The 19,072-nt window shown below is 35.3% G+C and overlaps 2 protein-coding genes across 2 annotated transcripts; one reads left to right on the forward strand and one right to left on the reverse strand.

Moving 5' to 3' along the window:
* Positions 1-268: 268 nt before the first annotated feature.
* On the reverse strand, positions 269-13,277 carry LOC134245295 (uncharacterized). The gene is made up of 10 exons (XM_062727604.1): positions 13,241-13,277; positions 11,359-12,599; positions 10,830-11,219; positions 10,302-10,511; positions 9,111-9,178; positions 8,651-8,911; positions 3,460-3,728; positions 3,085-3,228; positions 2,506-2,692; positions 269-1,035 (listed from the first exon to the last, which is right to left on the reverse strand). Exons 2-10 carry the CDS (start codon positions 12,563-12,565, stop codon positions 925-927), a joined length of 2,847 nt encoding a protein of 948 aa, XP_062583588.1. The 5' UTR covers positions 12,566-12,599; positions 13,241-13,277; the 3' UTR covers positions 269-924.
* A 37-nt stretch (positions 13,278-13,314) lies between these two features.
* LOC134245294 (lambda-crystallin-like) lies at positions 13,315-17,536 on the forward strand. Its single transcript, XM_062727603.1, has 6 exons — positions 13,315-13,405; positions 13,945-14,179; positions 15,465-15,626; positions 16,007-16,201; positions 16,517-16,622; positions 17,265-17,536. Exons 1-6 carry the CDS (start codon positions 13,377-13,379, stop codon positions 17,483-17,485), a joined length of 948 nt encoding a protein of 315 aa, XP_062583587.1. The 5' UTR covers positions 13,315-13,376; the 3' UTR covers positions 17,486-17,536.
* Positions 17,537-19,072: the final 1,536 nt, after the last annotated feature.

Here is a 19,072-nt window from a genome sequence, read left to right on the forward strand (position 1 = left end):
GTATTTGATTTTTACAGGGCAAAAAATTACTTTATGCTCATTACTACACTGTAATTGCAGAATGGTACAAAAAATATTTGTGTTGTAAAACAAGCATCTTCACTAGTACTGAACATAACCACAATTAAAACTCAAGATTACATGATTGATTGAAAGAAAGTGATTGGAATATTTACACATGAATCAAATAGAAAACATAGGAATCCAAACTACATGTATATGCACACCAAATTTATATTTTAAAACATTCTTTAAACAGGAATATTAAGGTTTAAAGTTTGCAACAATTTATATTCATTTTAATTAGGTTCAGAAAAAGATGCCAAACAACTTAGAAAATTTAATTACTGTTAACTGAAATTAGAGTTGAACCACAAATATGAAATAATTTATTCTAAAACTAAGTTCTAATAAATATATTGCTTCTAGAATCTACTGCACCATAGATGCCCTATATAAAATCTCCTGCTAGGGTGTAATTCATTGCATAATCTACCTACAATCTGAGCAGATTGGACACACAAGGACACAGTGTTACACACTGATATCCTGGGTGTTGAGATCAGGGCTTGGAAATGAGCTGCTTTCAGGTGACTTAACCATTTTAAGATGAAAAGTAAGAAAACATAAAGATGGATTCTCCCTGCCACATTTCAATTCTGATTTCAGAAAGAAGGAATTTAGAGATTACAGAAAATGGTTAAACCATTAAGACCTTGAAAACATTATTTCCATGGTGAATATCCCTACAAATGGTGAAGTTCACTTCAAATAGAATTCTTTCGGCACACATTTGATGTTCAGCTCATACAAAGGGACACATTCCTGAACTAAATGATCACAGATCAGTTTGTCAGTACACTAAGAACCAGCAGTCAGCATGGTTATTGTGCGTGTTTTATGGATTTCCGTTATCCTCGGGCTTCAGCTCTTCTTGCTGAAGTAAAATACTGCTGCTATGGCAACCATACAGGATCCTACAACGATAGAGAGAGTGGTAAAACTCGGAGAGGGGGAGTACTGGAGAGCCGCACTCTGTAACGAAAAAAAAACAAAACATTGTAATAATCAGTTACCTACACATGTTTGTCTGGTGTTTTGATGCATTCAGAAATTGGTGTACCAGTAAACTGCACACATCACTGTATTTGTTAAATATACCCTATACAGTAAATGAAACTTTACTGAACATTTTTTTTGGTGAATGCTTTTCACATTAATTTTTTCTACTGTATATATATGTCATTGAAAACACAATAAATTACACAAATGTCAATATAAGGAGAAATGATATTGCTCCTATTTAAGCAATAATTGTATATATATACATTTGTGGTATCTCTCCATTATGTAAACATACAGAGAGCAAATATCTTCAATTCTGTATGAAGTTTGTCAGAGGTCAGAGGTCAATACGTGACCTAATCACACGGCGCAATAATATCTACCGGTACACACAGGGACTGGGGGCAAGTCCCTGTGCAGTACATAAATTATAAAATGACCTGCTCTACTTGCTTTTCTCGTATAAAAATGAACAAAATAAGCAAGTAAAATGATAATTATTTTATTTACAATGTAAACAAGTATTTCTTACAGTTTTTTGGCTATCGACTCAACCTATGTACATAGAGAAAACTAGCGTTTGTTTACATTTTTTTTTTTTACACTTTTGTCAGCTGCACAGTCTTGACGTTCATTCTTATTTTTTTGGTAGACCTTTAGTTAAATTTTCATGATAAACTATTATTTTATCTTTAAATTTTACTCACGATAAATGTGTAAATCTAATGGAAAATATCATTGCATTCATGCCATGAACAGCTGCCAAACACATTGGCATTTTCGTAGTTCAAAGTAAAGCTGTCGCCAGTGTCTCCGTGTTTACCAGTGTTTTACGATAAGTATGCCTCTAGTTATTACTGAAATGGTAGAATGTTTTCGATCAAATTGCAAATTAACTGGCTCGGGAAAGTGTCTCAATCCATCGGATCCATCCATCCATTTCCGGCGACCGAAATTCCTCCAACTTTTATCATCAAACCTCGTACGTGTTTCTTGTGTCTTTTCAGCATCGATTATCAATTTTCACGAATAAAAATATTCCCAGAAAACACTCTGTTCACTATTACTGATCACAAGTAGCCTTTCACAAAATATTCCCTTCGAAATAGATTTCTTGGCCGAAGCGTAACCGCCATACAAGCCGATTTACACATTGCGTAATTTTTCAAAATCTACGACGGACGGTTAGTACAATGATTTAAATTCGAAAATATTCAATTGTCTGTCTCAAATGTATATATAAGTAATAAATAACAAGTTTATAAACTTCAATGGGAATTGAAGTGGGTCGGTACGTGATAAAATCTTCTGAGAAGACCTTCGGCCTTCACAGGATTTGATCACGTGACCGACCCACTTCAATTTCCATTGAAGTTTATAAACTTGTTATTTATTTCTTAAATACATGTCAATTATATATTGTATACAAGGATGACATACCCATCCCCCTTGTTGAGCAATCCATCCAGCTATCTTCTCCTTGATGAATCGAACCACATGACTGACAATGATCTTCAGGAATTGTGCAAACTTTTTGGCTCGTTCCTTGACTACTGTCATGGTGATTCGGTAAGCGAGGCACATAAGAGCGGCTACACGTCCCCAATTAATTTCATCAGCAAACAGCCTGCAATGGTACAAATAAATCATCATAACAGTATGTAGATGGATTTTTTGGGTGAAGTATCTCAAAGATGATGGTAAATGCTGAAATAACTTTAGTTTACTTCAGCTATACCTTGCAACAATTGCTCAACTTGCTAAACATAACAAAACTTGCATAAACCATAAGCATCCTCTGCATGTACACTTAGTTTTTCAAAGTAAAGTTTGCAAAAATTAGAACTCTTTAGTCCCCTTTGGGAATGGTGAAAGAAGCTCGTAAATGTTAGTGATTCATACCAAGGAACACAGTGTTTTACAATTATTTCGAGACAAAGCTAAATCCATTTATTTTTTAACTCTTCCATTTTGACATTGATATAAGTGGGACATAATCTAATAGAAATTTATACCCACTTTTTAGCCACTCCAGCGAACACGTCGTAAGCCGTTTCCTCCGTCACATTCAGCTGAGAGATCATGTCTTTGAAATCATCAGCGTATCTCCTGTTAATATCGTCACCTATTCTGGCCAACTGTCTACCAACCTGGGAGGCTCGACTACAAAATAGAGGACATTTATAAAATAATGTTGATTTGTAAACAGTTTTGATAAATTACAGAAATAATTTATGATAAAATTAGAACATAGTAAGATGTTATTATAATTATTTAATAAATTTTCTATTCTTTTTAACATTTGAAAAATTCACTAAAAAGATAAATCTTTAATGCGACTTTGACAATCAGTGGAAAACTAATTCAGTGACTATTTATCTCCTCTTGACAAACCTGACTGGATCTGTTGTAAAATTACACAGCTCCGGGACTGTTGGCGTGGAGGTGTCGGGCGGCTCTTCCTCCAACTGATGCCGATAACTCTCGTAAATAAAATTCCTGATCACGTCCTCCGCCTCGTCAATTACGTTTTCCTCTGTGTCTGGAGTCATTTGCTCGGAGTTAGGGGACGGAATCTGTCGGACGTCGGAGGTGGGAGGTACTCGTCTCCCATCGTGGGTCCCAGACCCTCCGTCCCAGTACGCCATCTCTGGGGGGTCTCTCTCCTTAATCACACCATCCAAACTCAGTTCTCAGTAGGCTGGAAGCAATTAAAGACTTTTTATTATAAGTTTGTGACCAAAAAAAAAAAGGATGGTGCAGGAAATACGAGAATATGTATAAAACTTGATTTCTCAATTACCTCAGTTAGAAGAGAATACTAATTATGATGTCATAATGTGTATTGAATATCATAACATGTCCAAGGCATTGAGTATGCATTAAAGGTGAGTTTAATAGAGAAATCTCTTATGCATTTAAATTGACTCATTTGCATAAAAATGCCCATACTTAGATTACACTCACTTATATTGATATAAGAAGAAACCATAGAGGGAACTAAATATATATCATAAATACACGTGCTTATTGAGACAGTATTAACTTCATAAAGAGACAGTGTTAAGTGGATGGCACACACTTAATGCATGTGACATAGTGTGACCGATCAGAACTTAAACAATGGGACAATAGTGAATACAACACCAGACTACTTTACTATTGGTCGAAAAACATGATAATGGTAAGTATTTTTTTTTTTGGAATGCAATAATTTCATTAAATTTGGGAAAGGTACACCTTGTGCAGGAGAGGGTATTTACATTGTGTGTATGTTGTCTATTCTGTTCATTAAATAATTAGAGTACAAGAGGAGGGTAGGGTGCTGGATATTCATGGCTTCATCTTCGTCTGGTCACTGAAAATTCAGCTGTATAGAGAATAACCTGAATGATTTAAAACCTTATTGAAAAAATTTTGTAGTTTATATTCAGTGAAGTCTACAGACAGGGCATATTTGGTGGACAATGATTTACTGTTAAATCACTAAATATTTGTGATACTTTATTTTCGTGAGATTGCCATCAGCTCTTTATTAGCAAGACAAAATTTCCACGAATTGTGGTTTTTGCTCTATATAATGGAATGCTATTATATGCGAAAATGAAATTTTCCCAAGCAAACTGTTCTTGCATAATTACAGTATTTTACTCCATGATTGACAGTGTAATTACACAGGTTAAAATTTGTTGCACAAATGGTGAATAAAATCTATAGATTAGAACATGAAAGAATAAACTTGGTTAGAGGAGTTCGGGTTTGAAATAAAAAGCCAAACACAAAGAACAGACAAATAGATTTTCATAAAAATTCCTCATCACAAGTGTCCCCACCACTGATAAGTGAGCTCTCTGACCATTACCTGATCAGACGGTGATGGGGACACTTGTGATGAATTTTCATGAAATTCCGCATTAAAGCATAATTTATGAAAGTGAGCTTTTTGATCATGTTGATCAAATTGTAAACTGTGCTAGTTATTAATATATTGTTTTCTTGAGGGTCCTTCATAGAAGTTGGCTTTCCAAGGAGGTGCAATGACTAGCACTCAAAATGATTCAAGATCAAGGGAGGATATTTAGTAAGGGATTGTCTCTAAGACCTGGAGGCCAGGGAATTCCCCACCTAATAATGATGTAGTCCCCTGGCTATTTTGGTTTTCCTCCTAAACTCCCAATCAGGGGAGGAACCCAAAATCCCCTTCTACTTTTAAAATGCCTCATGGACAACCCTGGAAATGGAATGCTACTGTCTATCCATGTTGAGGCTTCTGAATGTTTGTCAAATCAGTGTTTATATGGTTATCATCATTTATACTGTACTATGTTTGGAATGATAATATAATTTGACAATTTGATTTACATTAAATACAACCTTGCCAAGAAAAATTCTACACATTTCTGTTCCCTGTTTGAAAACTTTTGAAAAAAGATGAATGATTACATCAGCAATATAACATCTAAAAATAGATTCAATCCAAAACGTATTACAAAACATTAAAGATCGATAATTATTCACGTGAAAATGATAACAATTACATATATGCACATATATTCAGAAGTGAAATCTCTGGATAAAGTAACTTAAACAATTGATGCAGCGTAGGTCATTCACCCACCCCGTTGACCATACGCGTAATTTCAGAAGCATGGGGCATGTGTTCACTATAAACTAAACAACTCAGCAAATCTTCTTAGACAGCCGTGTAAATGTGCTCTTCTTATAGTTCTTATTGTGCATATTTATATAGCAGTGCGTGTAAATTGTTTTATGAAATATTTAAATAAACCTACTTGAATTCTTGAAACCGCGGAAATATCGTGAAGGTCGTTTTCCAAATATCTTCTGCTCTAAAAATATCTCGATTCCAAGCTATCGTTAAATTCTCAAAAGAGCAGAATTTACATCATCGTTCCAACTTTAATCAAGCAATGCCTGCTGTGATTAATCTCTTCTAAAAAGTCTTTGTTTATATGTTGTGTCATTCTGCCAAAATATTCCAGTGGAACTCTTCTGTTTGATAACTCGTACGAATTTTATTCGTGTTATCGAAATGCCACCATGCATTTAAATGGACAATTTAAAATTATATTAAGATTCGATGAATTATGATTTCTGAAAAAAGTGATACCCTAACTTCATTGTTATGGGATTATGTAGCATCTCGGCTCATTATTAAGCTGTCAGACTACAGATGAGTAAAAAGATGTATGTAAATTCACATAGAATTACACAACATGTGTGTAATTGAAGATATAAAATATATATGGGAATGAAGAATCAAATATATTTTAAAATATATCTATCAAAGTCAACCTTTCAAGAACACTTGATCCTACATTGCTAAAAAATCTTTTCTGTAACTGATTATGAGAATCAGATTATACGATCATAATGCCCAACATTGGTGCCACGCACATTAATGGAAGAAGAAATCAAGAAAATTTTTGCAATGTCTATGCCAAGAGATGCAATGCATTATGTTTAGATTCTGTATCACTAGTTTTGTAGTTTTGAATCTACATTTCCTTTTTCCAATAAAATCAAAAGCAAAAACAAAAAAAAAACCAAAAAAAAAAAAAAAAAACAACCAAAGTTTCATATTAGTAATTTATTAAATCAACAATGACTTTTATTTACAACTTAATATAATGCATTTAAATTTTGTTTTGGGAGGGTAACCATAATGAGAAAAATTGATAAAACATTGATTTTGTCTCTTAAATTCTGTCTCTTAAAGAAATTATTGTTCCTCACTGAATTCATAAAGATGATCACAGATACCTGATACAAATATATATTAATGATAATACATGCAGATCTGATCATTACTTCTGATTTTAATGAGATTTTCAGCATGGTAAAAAAAATGCCCCATCATATTGAGAGAATGTCGAAATAAACAAATACATGTAATAATGAAAATGACTGTAAAAATGTACGATTAATTGAGATCTTACAACGGTCTGAGCAATAAAAGAAGAACAACCTGCATTTTCACATACATGTATATATTGTTTATAATAATACTCCAATACAGAAAAACCTGAAAATGGAATGTGCATTTCAACAATTCTTGAAGACAACAGTCCGTAATTTCAAGCATTCTCCACTAAATTACAAAAAAAAGGTTTACGAAAGATTAAGATTTGACTATTACAGTAGCTGGATGCTCTCTTTGATTAACAATGTATAAGATACTATCTACTTAATACTTAAAGAGAATTCGAAAAAGAAATGTTCTTTTCAAAACAGGGATGAAGAGTCAGCTAAAATGACAACAATGCTCGTGGAATAAAATGTCTTTACTTTGAGTGTACACAAAGATCATGGCACTTTTACCCTGAAATCAAACTAACTTAAATCATGAGGCACTTATTATGAAAGAAACTGCACACTGCATCAATTTGAACAAAGGCTCATTCATTGATCAAAAGCACTTTTGGATGCATAACATGAAAGGCAAACTAAAGTCATTATCAAAAACAATGCAATAAACATCATCTCAAAGACATAAAAATGTCTCATTCTCAAACAAATTAAATAAATGGTTTCATAATAAGCTGCAAACCACTAACACAATAAAACTGATCAGACATAGCTGTCATAAAAACAGACTAAAACTTCAAGGCCTATAACAATCAAATTCTTAGATCCTCCTAAATATCACCTAGTGAAAATCTTCACAGTATTCTAAGATCCACCTTCCCATTGTGATGAAGTGAGTGTTCCTTCCAAGGAAATCTGGCAGCTGCAGTACAGTGTGTACACTTATTGGAGCAGTGGTCAGTAGCTCAGTCAATCTCCAGATCTGTGTCACTGTCCAAACAAGTGTCCTGAAATAGAGTCAAAACAAAAATAATGAACGCAAAAAAAAAAACCAAAGTAGGGCTTAATTAGAATTCACTCATTCTTAAAAAAACAATTAAAACAAATTTAATGTGTTTTGTACTGTATTTGATTTAAACAGGAATAAAAAATAAATCAGGCCTAGAGACCATGCATAGACTGAGAACAGACTTAAGTCAAAATTTGATATTGAATACTCCGGTAGCTTGTAATTTATAACACAAATGTTATGTAAAATAATCCAGTTTGTGTAATATTCCAATTAAAACATGATTTTAGGTAAAAATTTTGTTTTGGTGTTAAAATTAATTCAAAACTTAATTTGATTGAAATTTTGACATAAGCCTTATCTCCATGTATGCCATGGTCTTGGGGCCTGATCTCACAAGGGCTTATCATAATCTATATGCACATATGCCAACTTTCTAACATGATATGTTGGGACATGGCCCCTCATTCATGTCAAATGTCTGGTCATATCCTGTGAAGATATTTTATAAGCTTCAATAGGGGGGTTGAAGGATCATTGTTGAGGGGTGATGATGTGATTTTGGGAGTGTGGCCTATGTATATGGGTCCAGTTTTGGCATTATGCTTTTCATTTTTCTTGATTTTAACCACCCCTACATTATACTAAACATAAATATGGTCACAAATATGAAGCCTGTATATAGGTTTTCTGATAAGCATCTGTGAGTAATGCTAGGAAAATGCCCCTTCCCCTGATTAGCCTTACCCATCCACCCTGATCCACGATCCAGGAGGCGAACTTATCCGCCACAAACTCCGCCGCTAAGTCCTTCACCTGCAGCGCCACCGCCCCTCCGGCCCCCGCCAGGGTAATGGCTTTCTTTGTGAGGTAGAACACAGCTGCTATCTGATCCCAGCTGTTTCCGGGCCCCACCGTGTTATTTACCGTCTCCTGGAAAGTCTGGTAGGTGGCGTGCTTAGCGATCTCCAGCGCGGCGTCCTTCACAGAGTCAGGGGACACATTCAGCTACAGAATAATGTCATCAACTGGTATGTATAAATACAGGTATGACTACTGACATATGGTGCGTATATAGAAAAGAGTCTTATATGTATATTTTGTGTGTATAGTTATTCACATTAAGAACCAGTTTATAAGAAATAAACCAAATGACAGGCATTAGCACACTGAAGTATTCATTATTTGGATAATTGTAAAAACTCACAGCAAAACTATCCCCAAATTCCCGAAGCCTGTCTCTTAACTGTCTCTCCAGCTCCGTCAATCCTTCACCTGTAAATAGCATGTACTTAAAGATGACACATTTTATACTTTATATGAATTATTACATTTATATATAACTTTCATTCTAATAATTATAAGTAATATTGCATAGCCAAAAAATCATGGCAATACAAGCTCCTTCCAATTATATTTTGGATTAAAAAAAAAGTTACTTCAATAGACAAAACGGTTTACAGTCAACTCGTACACAAACCGACTCATACACAAACCGAGTCGTACACAAAAAGTCAACTCGTACACAAATCAGAAGTCAACTCGTGCACAACATTTTATTTACAACTGTTATGAATTACTTTTATATGAATGGAGTATAATCAAGAAAAATACAATAAGGACAAAGAGATGTGTTAATTTATTATTTTTTTATAAATATTTTAGAGGTTTAATTAAACAATAAAATGCTTTCTTTGTTTGTTATTACTGGAATTAACGGAAGAAGCTGTTGCAGAAAAAATACATAGCCCGAGTAAGTGGGTTATGTAAATTTTTTCTGCAACAGCTGCGACCGTTAATTCCAGTAATAACAAAAAAAGAAAGACATTTCATTGTTTATATTTATATCTGTTTAAATAATCATTTAAAGTAGGATTAAAAAGATTAATTATTGTATTAATGATGCGAACGTCTTTATACGTTTCATTGATGGAACAGCCACTGATCAAGAAATCTGTACAGGCGACATGCCGACTGTAGTTCATGCAGTGATTAATGCAATGGGTTTTCTTAAAATATAAAGGAGAAAATATTCAGCGGATGTAAATATCATTTAATTAACCTGGCTTCTCTTGTTAAGAATTCAAACAATTATTGTTAAACCAACACAAGCGCGGCGGTTTTGTGTACTGTACGAGTTGACTTCTCAATTTTTCTACACTAAGGAAAAGAATTCCTTAAATCACACAGGAAAACCTATGTAGGAATGACAAAAGTCTTGTGTACGAGTTGACTTCTGCTTTGTGAACGAGTTGACTTCTGCTTTGTGTACGAGTTGACTTTTTGTATACGACCTGGTTTGTGTACGACTCGGTTTGTGTATGAGTTGACTGGACACCGACAAAACACATACAGTGTAAATTATTTCTTAATCAGCTGAATAACAAAATGTACCCACCATCTCTCTCATCGACCCCCGTTAAGTTTGGCGTCCTGGCACTGACGCGTCTGCCGAGAGTGTGTTCTACAGAACTACTGCCGCTTTCCGATAGTGGACTGGTGGCCATATACTGGTCTCCTATATGAGCTAACTTTTCAGCCACGGCGGAGTACAAGCGGTCCTTCTCTGGGTCTGATGGCTGGGACACTGCATGTCTGGGACACATTCCTAAAATAGAAACTGAACTTAAGAGATACATGGAGAATAGAGAGGGTTGCCTTATGTAATTCAGTTAAACTCGGTTATAATGAAGTCACTGGGACCTGTGAAATTGCTTCGCTATATCCTTATTCGTAATATCCGTATAAGAATTCATTAAATTTATGTAGCTGGGGATTCAAGATAACTTCGCTATATCTCTGAATTCACAATATCTGTGTGCGTACTAAACAAGTTTTACTGTATCTGTTAGTTGCCGATACTAAATTTGGAAAATACGATTGGATGTGGAACAATTAAATTTCTAGTGTTGCACTGAAAACTAACCTTGATCTTCATTTCCATCTACTTCAACATCATGACCTTCATCAAAGTTCTTGACCTTGAACCTCTGTTTGACTGTTGTGTCCACAGTCCCGTCTGGACGTACCAATACCTGCTGCCTCTCACACGTATCAAAGTCCAGGACAAAGGACTTGTTCCTACTGGTGCGATCTCTCACCTCACCCTGAATCGGCCCCTCTGGTATCAACTCGTCAGTTTGTCCGTACGTCTGCTCTCCGGTGATGACGGTGGTGGTGGTGGTATGGTGGGTGTGATCTCGGCCTTCCTGCACTCTCTCTTGATAACCTTGACCTGTGGACACTGACCGGTTGTAGGCTGCTTTTGGAGATTTATGACGTTTATGGTCAAAGTCAAGCTCATCTGATTTGGATACTGCAATAAAAAAATTTCATGTAGTTGAATGATCCTTTTAGCCTCAAAACAATAACAAATTATAAATAAGATATGGCCAAATTTATTCACTCTACTGCTTTTAGCTTTTTATCCTATTCCTTCTACAACATCTACCTACCTTTGATAGCGGAGGAAGATTTGTCTTTCTTGGATTTCCTGAAGGATGTGATTTTTTTCAGTTTTCGGAGGATCCCGCTGTCACTGTCTGATAATTCCGTGCTCTCCTTGACGCTGGCATGCTTCTCTTTATGCCTGTGTTCTGACTCTCCTGTCACGTCAGTCGTTTCCCAGACATCCTTCTCCACCAGCATTCCCGACTTCGTCCCGTTGGTATAATGGTGTTGTTCAATATGTCCATGTTTGTGAGTGTGAACATTCTGTATTACTCGGCTATTCTTATCGACACTGGTGCCTTCGTCCTTCCTTTTTCTCTGCTTTCGTCGTTTTTTGATGGAGGCGTCTGATTGAGATCTCTGTCGTGTAACTCCCTCGATTTCTTTCGCTCTTCCTCGACTCAAACTCCTATTCATACGTTCCCTCAATCGAGTAAAAATCGATTTCTTCTTGCGTCCAGGGGAGATAATCTCTTCTTCGTCTGTGTCTTCAGAGGACTCTGTCCCTGACTTTAATCTCTGGCGTCCCCTGGTTATACCCACCTCTTCTATGTCCTTAAGTCCGCTGGGTCTTTCTGAGATTACATCTACCAGCTTATCTTGTCTCTCCCTTTCCTCTGTAACCTCAATCAATGCAGATTTAGAATCAGCAATGATTTCTCTTAGTCTTGATGGACTGAGAGATTTTGATAGGTCAGAGGAAGGTTCGCCTTTATTTGTGACTTTTGACAGGACACTTGATGGGAGACTATTAGACCGCACTGTGTGGTCTTTTGGGGGTGGCTCTTCATCATCTACTCCATCTATGAATGGAAAATCTACAGTTCCATCTGTGAGAGACCGGATAGACCCTCCAGGAATGGACTGGCCCGCCTCGCTGCGACATTTAGCACAGCTTGTCCGTGATGAATACCTGGACCCCTCCTTAGACGTGCTTCCACTGACTGGTCCATCAGTTTCTATGACATCTTCCACAACCACTTTTTGATAAGATGTCGGTATTGCAGCATTCTCTTCATTATTGTTCAATAAGAGTTGTTTCTTGAGGAACTCTTCTAAAATCCTATGAACCCCAGACCTGATTTCCTCCTCTGTTGGGGGAGGGAGTGGGGATTTCTTGCGGGTTTTCCCTCTTGTTTCTTTCAGATGAGTTGACAGTACATCAGAGGCCTGTTTATGTGTCTTTAGTACAGGATTTCTTCCCTCAGCCATGCTTGTCGGTCATTTTCTTCCCTTTACCCTTGTTCTAAAATGAAATTGTGACAGATGGATTTTATGTCAATTCCTTTACATTCTAAATTTGGTAATTAACTTTGAAATTATCTAATTTAAAATAATTAATGAATAACTCACTCCTCATGGTAATTTGATATTGAAATCATTACTTATTATAATTACCTTTATTGTCAAAACTCAATGGTACCCCCTACTCTATCACTTTCAAACAATACTATAAATTAAGATAATTACAAATAACATTGCAATTAAATAATGATTATTATGTAATCAGTATTCATTAGAGACCATGACACAATTTCAAATCATAACTTCTATCTTTAAGCTTAGCAGGGTTACATTTCATCTGCTTTTTTTTTAGTTGATTCATTCTCCTGGAGAAAAAGTATATTAAAGGTACATAACATTTGCAAGGATAAAATTGGGTATTTTCTCTATGGAACACAAATATTTATTAACAGATAAACAATCAACCGACTATGTCACAGGCTTACGTTTATGTTGACTGGTTGATACCATAAAGATGTGCAGAGGAAATTAGGAATGCTTAAAAACTTACCACAGTTTTTATCTCACTTTCAGTAGTGATCAATAACCCATAATATAAATATCAATAAAGATTACACATTATCATAAATACCCTTATCTCACCTATTTAATCTTGATATGTTTAGAAATCGCAAAAGCTGATCTAATAATGTCAGGAAGAGTTCTAATGATAAGGGAAATAACTCTTCTAGTTTCATTTTTGTCAATCCAGATCCCGACCTTACAATTTGTTGGCAGTATGTCGGAGAAAATTGCAATCGTTGGGAGGTAAAAAGGGAGTGTCATCTGTATTTGTCAGAAAATATTTATTAATTGTATTACCAATAAACATTTACAAATGCCTGCTATGCTATGTAATTTTGTAAAAGTCTTAGTTTCTGTTTCTTAATTAAATGCAAACAGGCTGCACTGTAAAGGGCACCTGAGGCCCAATTAGGATCTCTTTTAGCTGTAATAATGTAGCTCTCTCTCCATTTTTTCCTACAGAAAATATCAGATTTAAAAAAATCAGAGGCCTACATATGATTGCATCTAGTTCTTGTTTAGCTCAGTAAGCAAATTAATTTTGCTCACCATATCTTGTCTGCATATGACAAATAATGTTTTGAGAATATTTTACATGCATTAAAAACTTTGATCTTCTATGAATGTTGAGCAATACCAGTAGTTGCTAGGTTGAAGTATCTGCATCCTTGCTTCCATGCTTGTAAGCTCATTTTTATATTCAAGTAAATATTATACACTTTTCCATGTTATAATTACCATCAAAATAAGAATGAAGGTATTCCACACTCTTTTGTATACAGTGGGCTGATTGGTCAGAATTGGTCAATGATCTTTGCTGCCCAGGGATACAAGGTCCACGTGTTTGATGTAGATCCCGGTCAGCTGACTCGAGCGGAACAGAACATTTCCCGGACTCTCACGCAGTACGAGGAGGAAGGATTCCTCAGAGGGGACAGTCCTGCGGCCGAGCAGACTAAACTGGTGACCTTTACTAGTTCTCTACAGGAGTGTCTGACCGAAGCAATCTATGTACAGGTCAGTGATTTTTGGTAGATATCAATGCATGTAGATAGAAAGAAAATGCAATGAACCAGACACTGATATAAACATTGGCCTCCTTAATCTCCAGTCAGGGGCTCTACCAACTGATCATGATCTAACTGACCACTGGGTTCAAGTCCCAGTCTGTTCCACTGCATTTTTCTCCTCTTTGGTTATATTTGGTGCCATATATATGCCCTCATAGCTCTGGAAGTGACAGGTGATCAAGAGACCTGCCAGGGAAGAGGCTGGGTTGATGCTGAAGACCTTTAAGGAGGGAAAACGTGGCAGTCAGACTGGTTTAATTAATCGCTGGTAGCTAGATAGCCCAGTAAGTAGAGCTCCTGATCGGAGATTCGGAGGAATAAAATCCGGCTTGGTCCATTGCATTTATCTCCTCTCCTGTTACAAATACATCACCTACAAAATATGACTGTAAGAAGATCCGGTAGTAACAGGAAGGAGAAAATGTGATAGACCTGACCAGGATTTGAACCTAAAACCCCTGAATTGTAAACAGATATTGATGCTCTACCTATTTGGCCAATGATAATCAAAGCTACCTGAACACTACAACTTACAGCAAAGAACTTTATTCGGTAATAACCAATATTTGCCCCCCCAAATCAAACTTTGATGGAGATATATTTGATGAAGTTCTTAAACAGGGGAGTATATGCTGACTTCAAAGCACTGAACATGACGCCATATATACGTAATGAACGTCACAAACATGACGTAAAAGTTTTTTTGAATTTTACAGAAAAAACAAGATATTTTGCTCTACGCTATGTGTGTTCAGGATCAATATTTCGATATAACGTGTAGAATGATAATATCAATGAAATATGTCAATATTGTTCCTGAACAAACTTGGTAAAATTGTTGAAATTTTGTCAATTTTGCTGAAAAAGGATATAAAATCGGACTAGTTTGTACGTCATAAAAACAAAAATTGTGACTGCTTTGACACTATAATACAATTTATTGAATTCAGCACATTTCAGGAAGTTTTCAAAATTTGACTTTTTTGGGGGCAAATATATGCAATATACCGCATATAGTTCTTTTGTTTAAAACAATTCTTTTTAAATGGCACTTGGTAAGTTATTATGCCTTAGAGACGATAGAATAAATGCTTTTTACACTAAACTTGGTCAGCAAATAGAATAAGGGAATTGTTTTCTTACATAGATTTAAAGACAGATGCTGTAGCATCAATACATTGGAGATACACAGTAGATGATTTAATCTGATATATTTGTATACCCATGTCTAGGAATGTGTACCAGAAAACTTGGATCTGAAGAGGAAGGTGTTTGCACAGATTGACCAGATCGTGAGCGGAGAGACGGTAGTCGCCAGCTCCAGCAGTTGTCTCCCTGCTTCCTCCTTCACGGAGGGCCTGAAGAACAGAGAACGGATGCTAGTGGCTCACCCAGTAAGGCCACAATTAAAATATTGGTATAATAAAAATAGAACAGATGTAGTGGCTCACCCAATAAGGAACTCTGTTGTCAGGCAGGGCCAATAAAGACATTTACCTACTGAGTCTTTAAGAATAAAAAATGAAAACTTCCCCTTTAATTGCAGGGAAGATAAATTAGTAATACTTTGTACACCATACATGTGACAGATAAAAAATATAAGGAATTAATGGGCAACTGATTTGTATATATTCCTTGTTAGTAAGATTCCTTGTAAATGTCGTAGTGAAATGAAAGCAAGTTTTGCAACACATCACTATGTATGGCACATAATTATGTAAATATGTAAAAGTTGGATTTTTTCCCTTTAATTTTATAAAATTTGACACGACAGATAAACCCACCATACTTTGTTCCTTTGGTTGAACTGGTTCCCGCTCCATGGACTAAACAGGAAGCTCTGACGATGGCGCGTGAGCTGATGGAGAAAGTAGGTCAGTCCCCGGTCACTCTCCGGAGGGAGAGTCTAGGGTTCGCGCTCAACAGAATACAGTATGCAGCCATTAACGAGTGCTGGAACATGTATCAGGTACTATTCAATTCAAGCACGGGCAATTCCAAACAATGATCAGTCTGTCATAAAAAGTATTACTTTTCAGAAAAAAAATTTCTAATATACAATAGTAAAAGTTTGCTGTTTTTAAGATTGGTACATTGATTTAACTACTTGAAGAGTTCAATATTCATTAAGGCCAAAGATCTTTTGCATTGCTCTCTAAGAGAACTAGGCTTATTCAATCAAATAATTCTCAAGATTAGGTTGAATGTCTTCTATATGTAAAATTTTTATCTTGTATTGTACACAAATTCTGTAAATGACTAGAGTATTGTCCCTTGGTTACAGTCAGGTTTGTTGAGTGCTGAGGATATTGACAAAGTGTGTTATGACGGACTCGGTCCCAGATACGCCTTCATCGGACCACTGCAGACAATGCATCTTAATGCTGACGGTTTGTGTGTTAATTGTTAAACTGAAATAAAATTAAATGATTGAAAAATCAGCCAAACATCACCTTGGTTAAATGCTTATGGAAGACAGGTTATATAAAACTGATAAGAAACTGAGATGATAAATCTGATTTTGTGATAAATTATTATTTAAGATATAAGGTATCATTTTTTGAGTTTTATTGAGATGTAAAATGGGTTGGTCACGTGATCAAATCCCATAAAGCCCGAAGGGCTTTATGGAAGATTTGATCATGTGCCAACGCGTTTTACATCTCAATAAAACTCAAAAAATGATACCTTATTACTTATATTTACATTTGTGACTTATTCATACTTTATATTTGCATGATTATTACTTTTAATGTGTGAAATGCGTTAATTTTTCAAACCCAACGGCATGTATGTAATCCACTTAACGCGCGTCGACCCTTTATGACGTCACAGAGAAATTACGTCGAACGTTTATCCAAACGCACATCTATGACCTCTTGACCCCGTACCTGTATTTATACAGTTATAAAAACGCTTGCCTTCAGTAGTGTTATATAAAGGAAAACATTTGCAAATGTAAATATATCACTATCAGGTTTACTGTGATGCTAATTTGCTAAAGTAAAAAAATCTTCTTTCTGTTGAATCAGGCATCGTGGACTACTGTAAGAGGTATGCTGACGGAGCCTATAATGTTCAGAAAGAGACTTTTAAACCTATCCCTGTACAGTATGATGTAGAAACAGCAGAGAAGATTCAGGCTGAATATAATGCTTCAATCCCATTGGATAAAATTCCAGACAAGAGGAAATGGAGAGACACCAGACTTGCCAATTTAGCTAAAATGAAGAAACAGTTAGAAGATAAATAGCAAGAGTGATCTTAGATTTTGTAACCACAATATATTTTATAATGTATAGTCTATTGAAATTAATTTTTAAATCCATGCAAGTTAACATGTAGAGAAAATGTATACATTATTATTATACTGATGATTCTGATGTGTATCCTAAAAGTGTGAGATTGTAGAAAATACTAGTCTAATATGTCTTAAATCAACAATTTAGCATTATCTAATAATCTCAGGGAATTTGGAAAAGGATTAACGGATTAACAGCTTTGACATTTAGTTGTTTTAAAATCCAAGGAAAAATTAAGTATTTACAATATTTATGATTTAATATTTTTATTTCCAATGTCTTTCAAGGTTAAAAATAAATCAAATGCGGAGCGGGACAAATAGAGACAGAAGTGGGGATTGTAGCATGTGAATTTGCGGAATCAAGAGAATGTAAATGTAGGGAATAACTGTCGGATTTGTTTTTTAATGTAACAGGCGGGGAAAAATGTCAGCCAGAGTGGGACGAACCTGGTGCTCTAACCACTGAGCTACCAGGCCGACGTACCCAATCCACTCTTTCCCCCTTTTTCATAGACAGCTATTCCCTAATTACGTTTACAAATCATTTAACTTAATTGATTCTGATCAATGTGTCTAATTTACCTTAAAAGTCTAAAGGGAGATAAACATTCATTTTTAGTTATTATTTAATTTACACATGTTGATTTGCATAGGAATTTATGAGATGTTAGTAGTTTTAAATAGAAAACGGCACTCGTACATAGCCTCTTAAGGAACAAGACTCTTAAGTTGAAAGGAGATCCTTTGGATCTGACCGTAAGTCTTCATCTAAGCAGGAATTAGAATAAAACGGACTATTTTCACCAGGAAATTTTTTAAATAAATATTTTCCCATTCGTTCCAAATGATAAAAAGATGTTTGTATTTCCTACAAATATACATTGACTGTTGCTTCCAAACTTTTTAATTACCAAAAAATTTACATGGCATGGATATCGAGTACTCAGTATCTGAATCATAATCCTCCATCATGTTCATGTTCTTCTTCACCCTATAACTATAGTCCTGCTGAACACATTATTACAGGGATGTAATTATAGTTAATAATTAGGACCATATATTACTAATTTGAAAAGGTCCTAAATATAGGGAGCCTTGATCCTTCAAATGGTATCGGAATTTCATAATATAATGGATTCTGTTGAAGATTATGCCAGGCGATGGTCCAGATATGAAAACACTTTGTCAGAATGGATTAAACATATTAGATCCATGTTAAAATCGCGTATTAAAAGATTGAGGAGAAATATGAAAACCATCAGTACGTACTGATCATTGTTGACAAAGCAGGTAACAACATTGTCGTCGTTTGTAAGGCTCATTATATAAGTTGTATTTTAGAAGAACTTGGATTTAATTCTACAAGTGTTAATTCATCTAACACTCATGGTCCCCTTTCTAAGGAAGCAATAATTCTTCAAAATCATACGTCAGTTTTGAATGAATTTTTAATACCCCAAAGAACCAAAATGAATTTGAACTACCATATATATATATATATATATATATATATATATATATATATATATATATATA

Source organism: Saccostrea cucullata, unplaced genomic scaffold (assembly GCF_032062105.1).
Source record: "Saccostrea cucullata isolate Sc308-1 unplaced genomic scaffold, CSIRO_AGI_Scuc_v1 ctg125, whole genome shotgun sequence".
Lineage (NCBI taxonomy): Eukaryota > Metazoa > Mollusca > Bivalvia > Ostreida > Ostreidae > Saccostrea > Saccostrea cuccullata.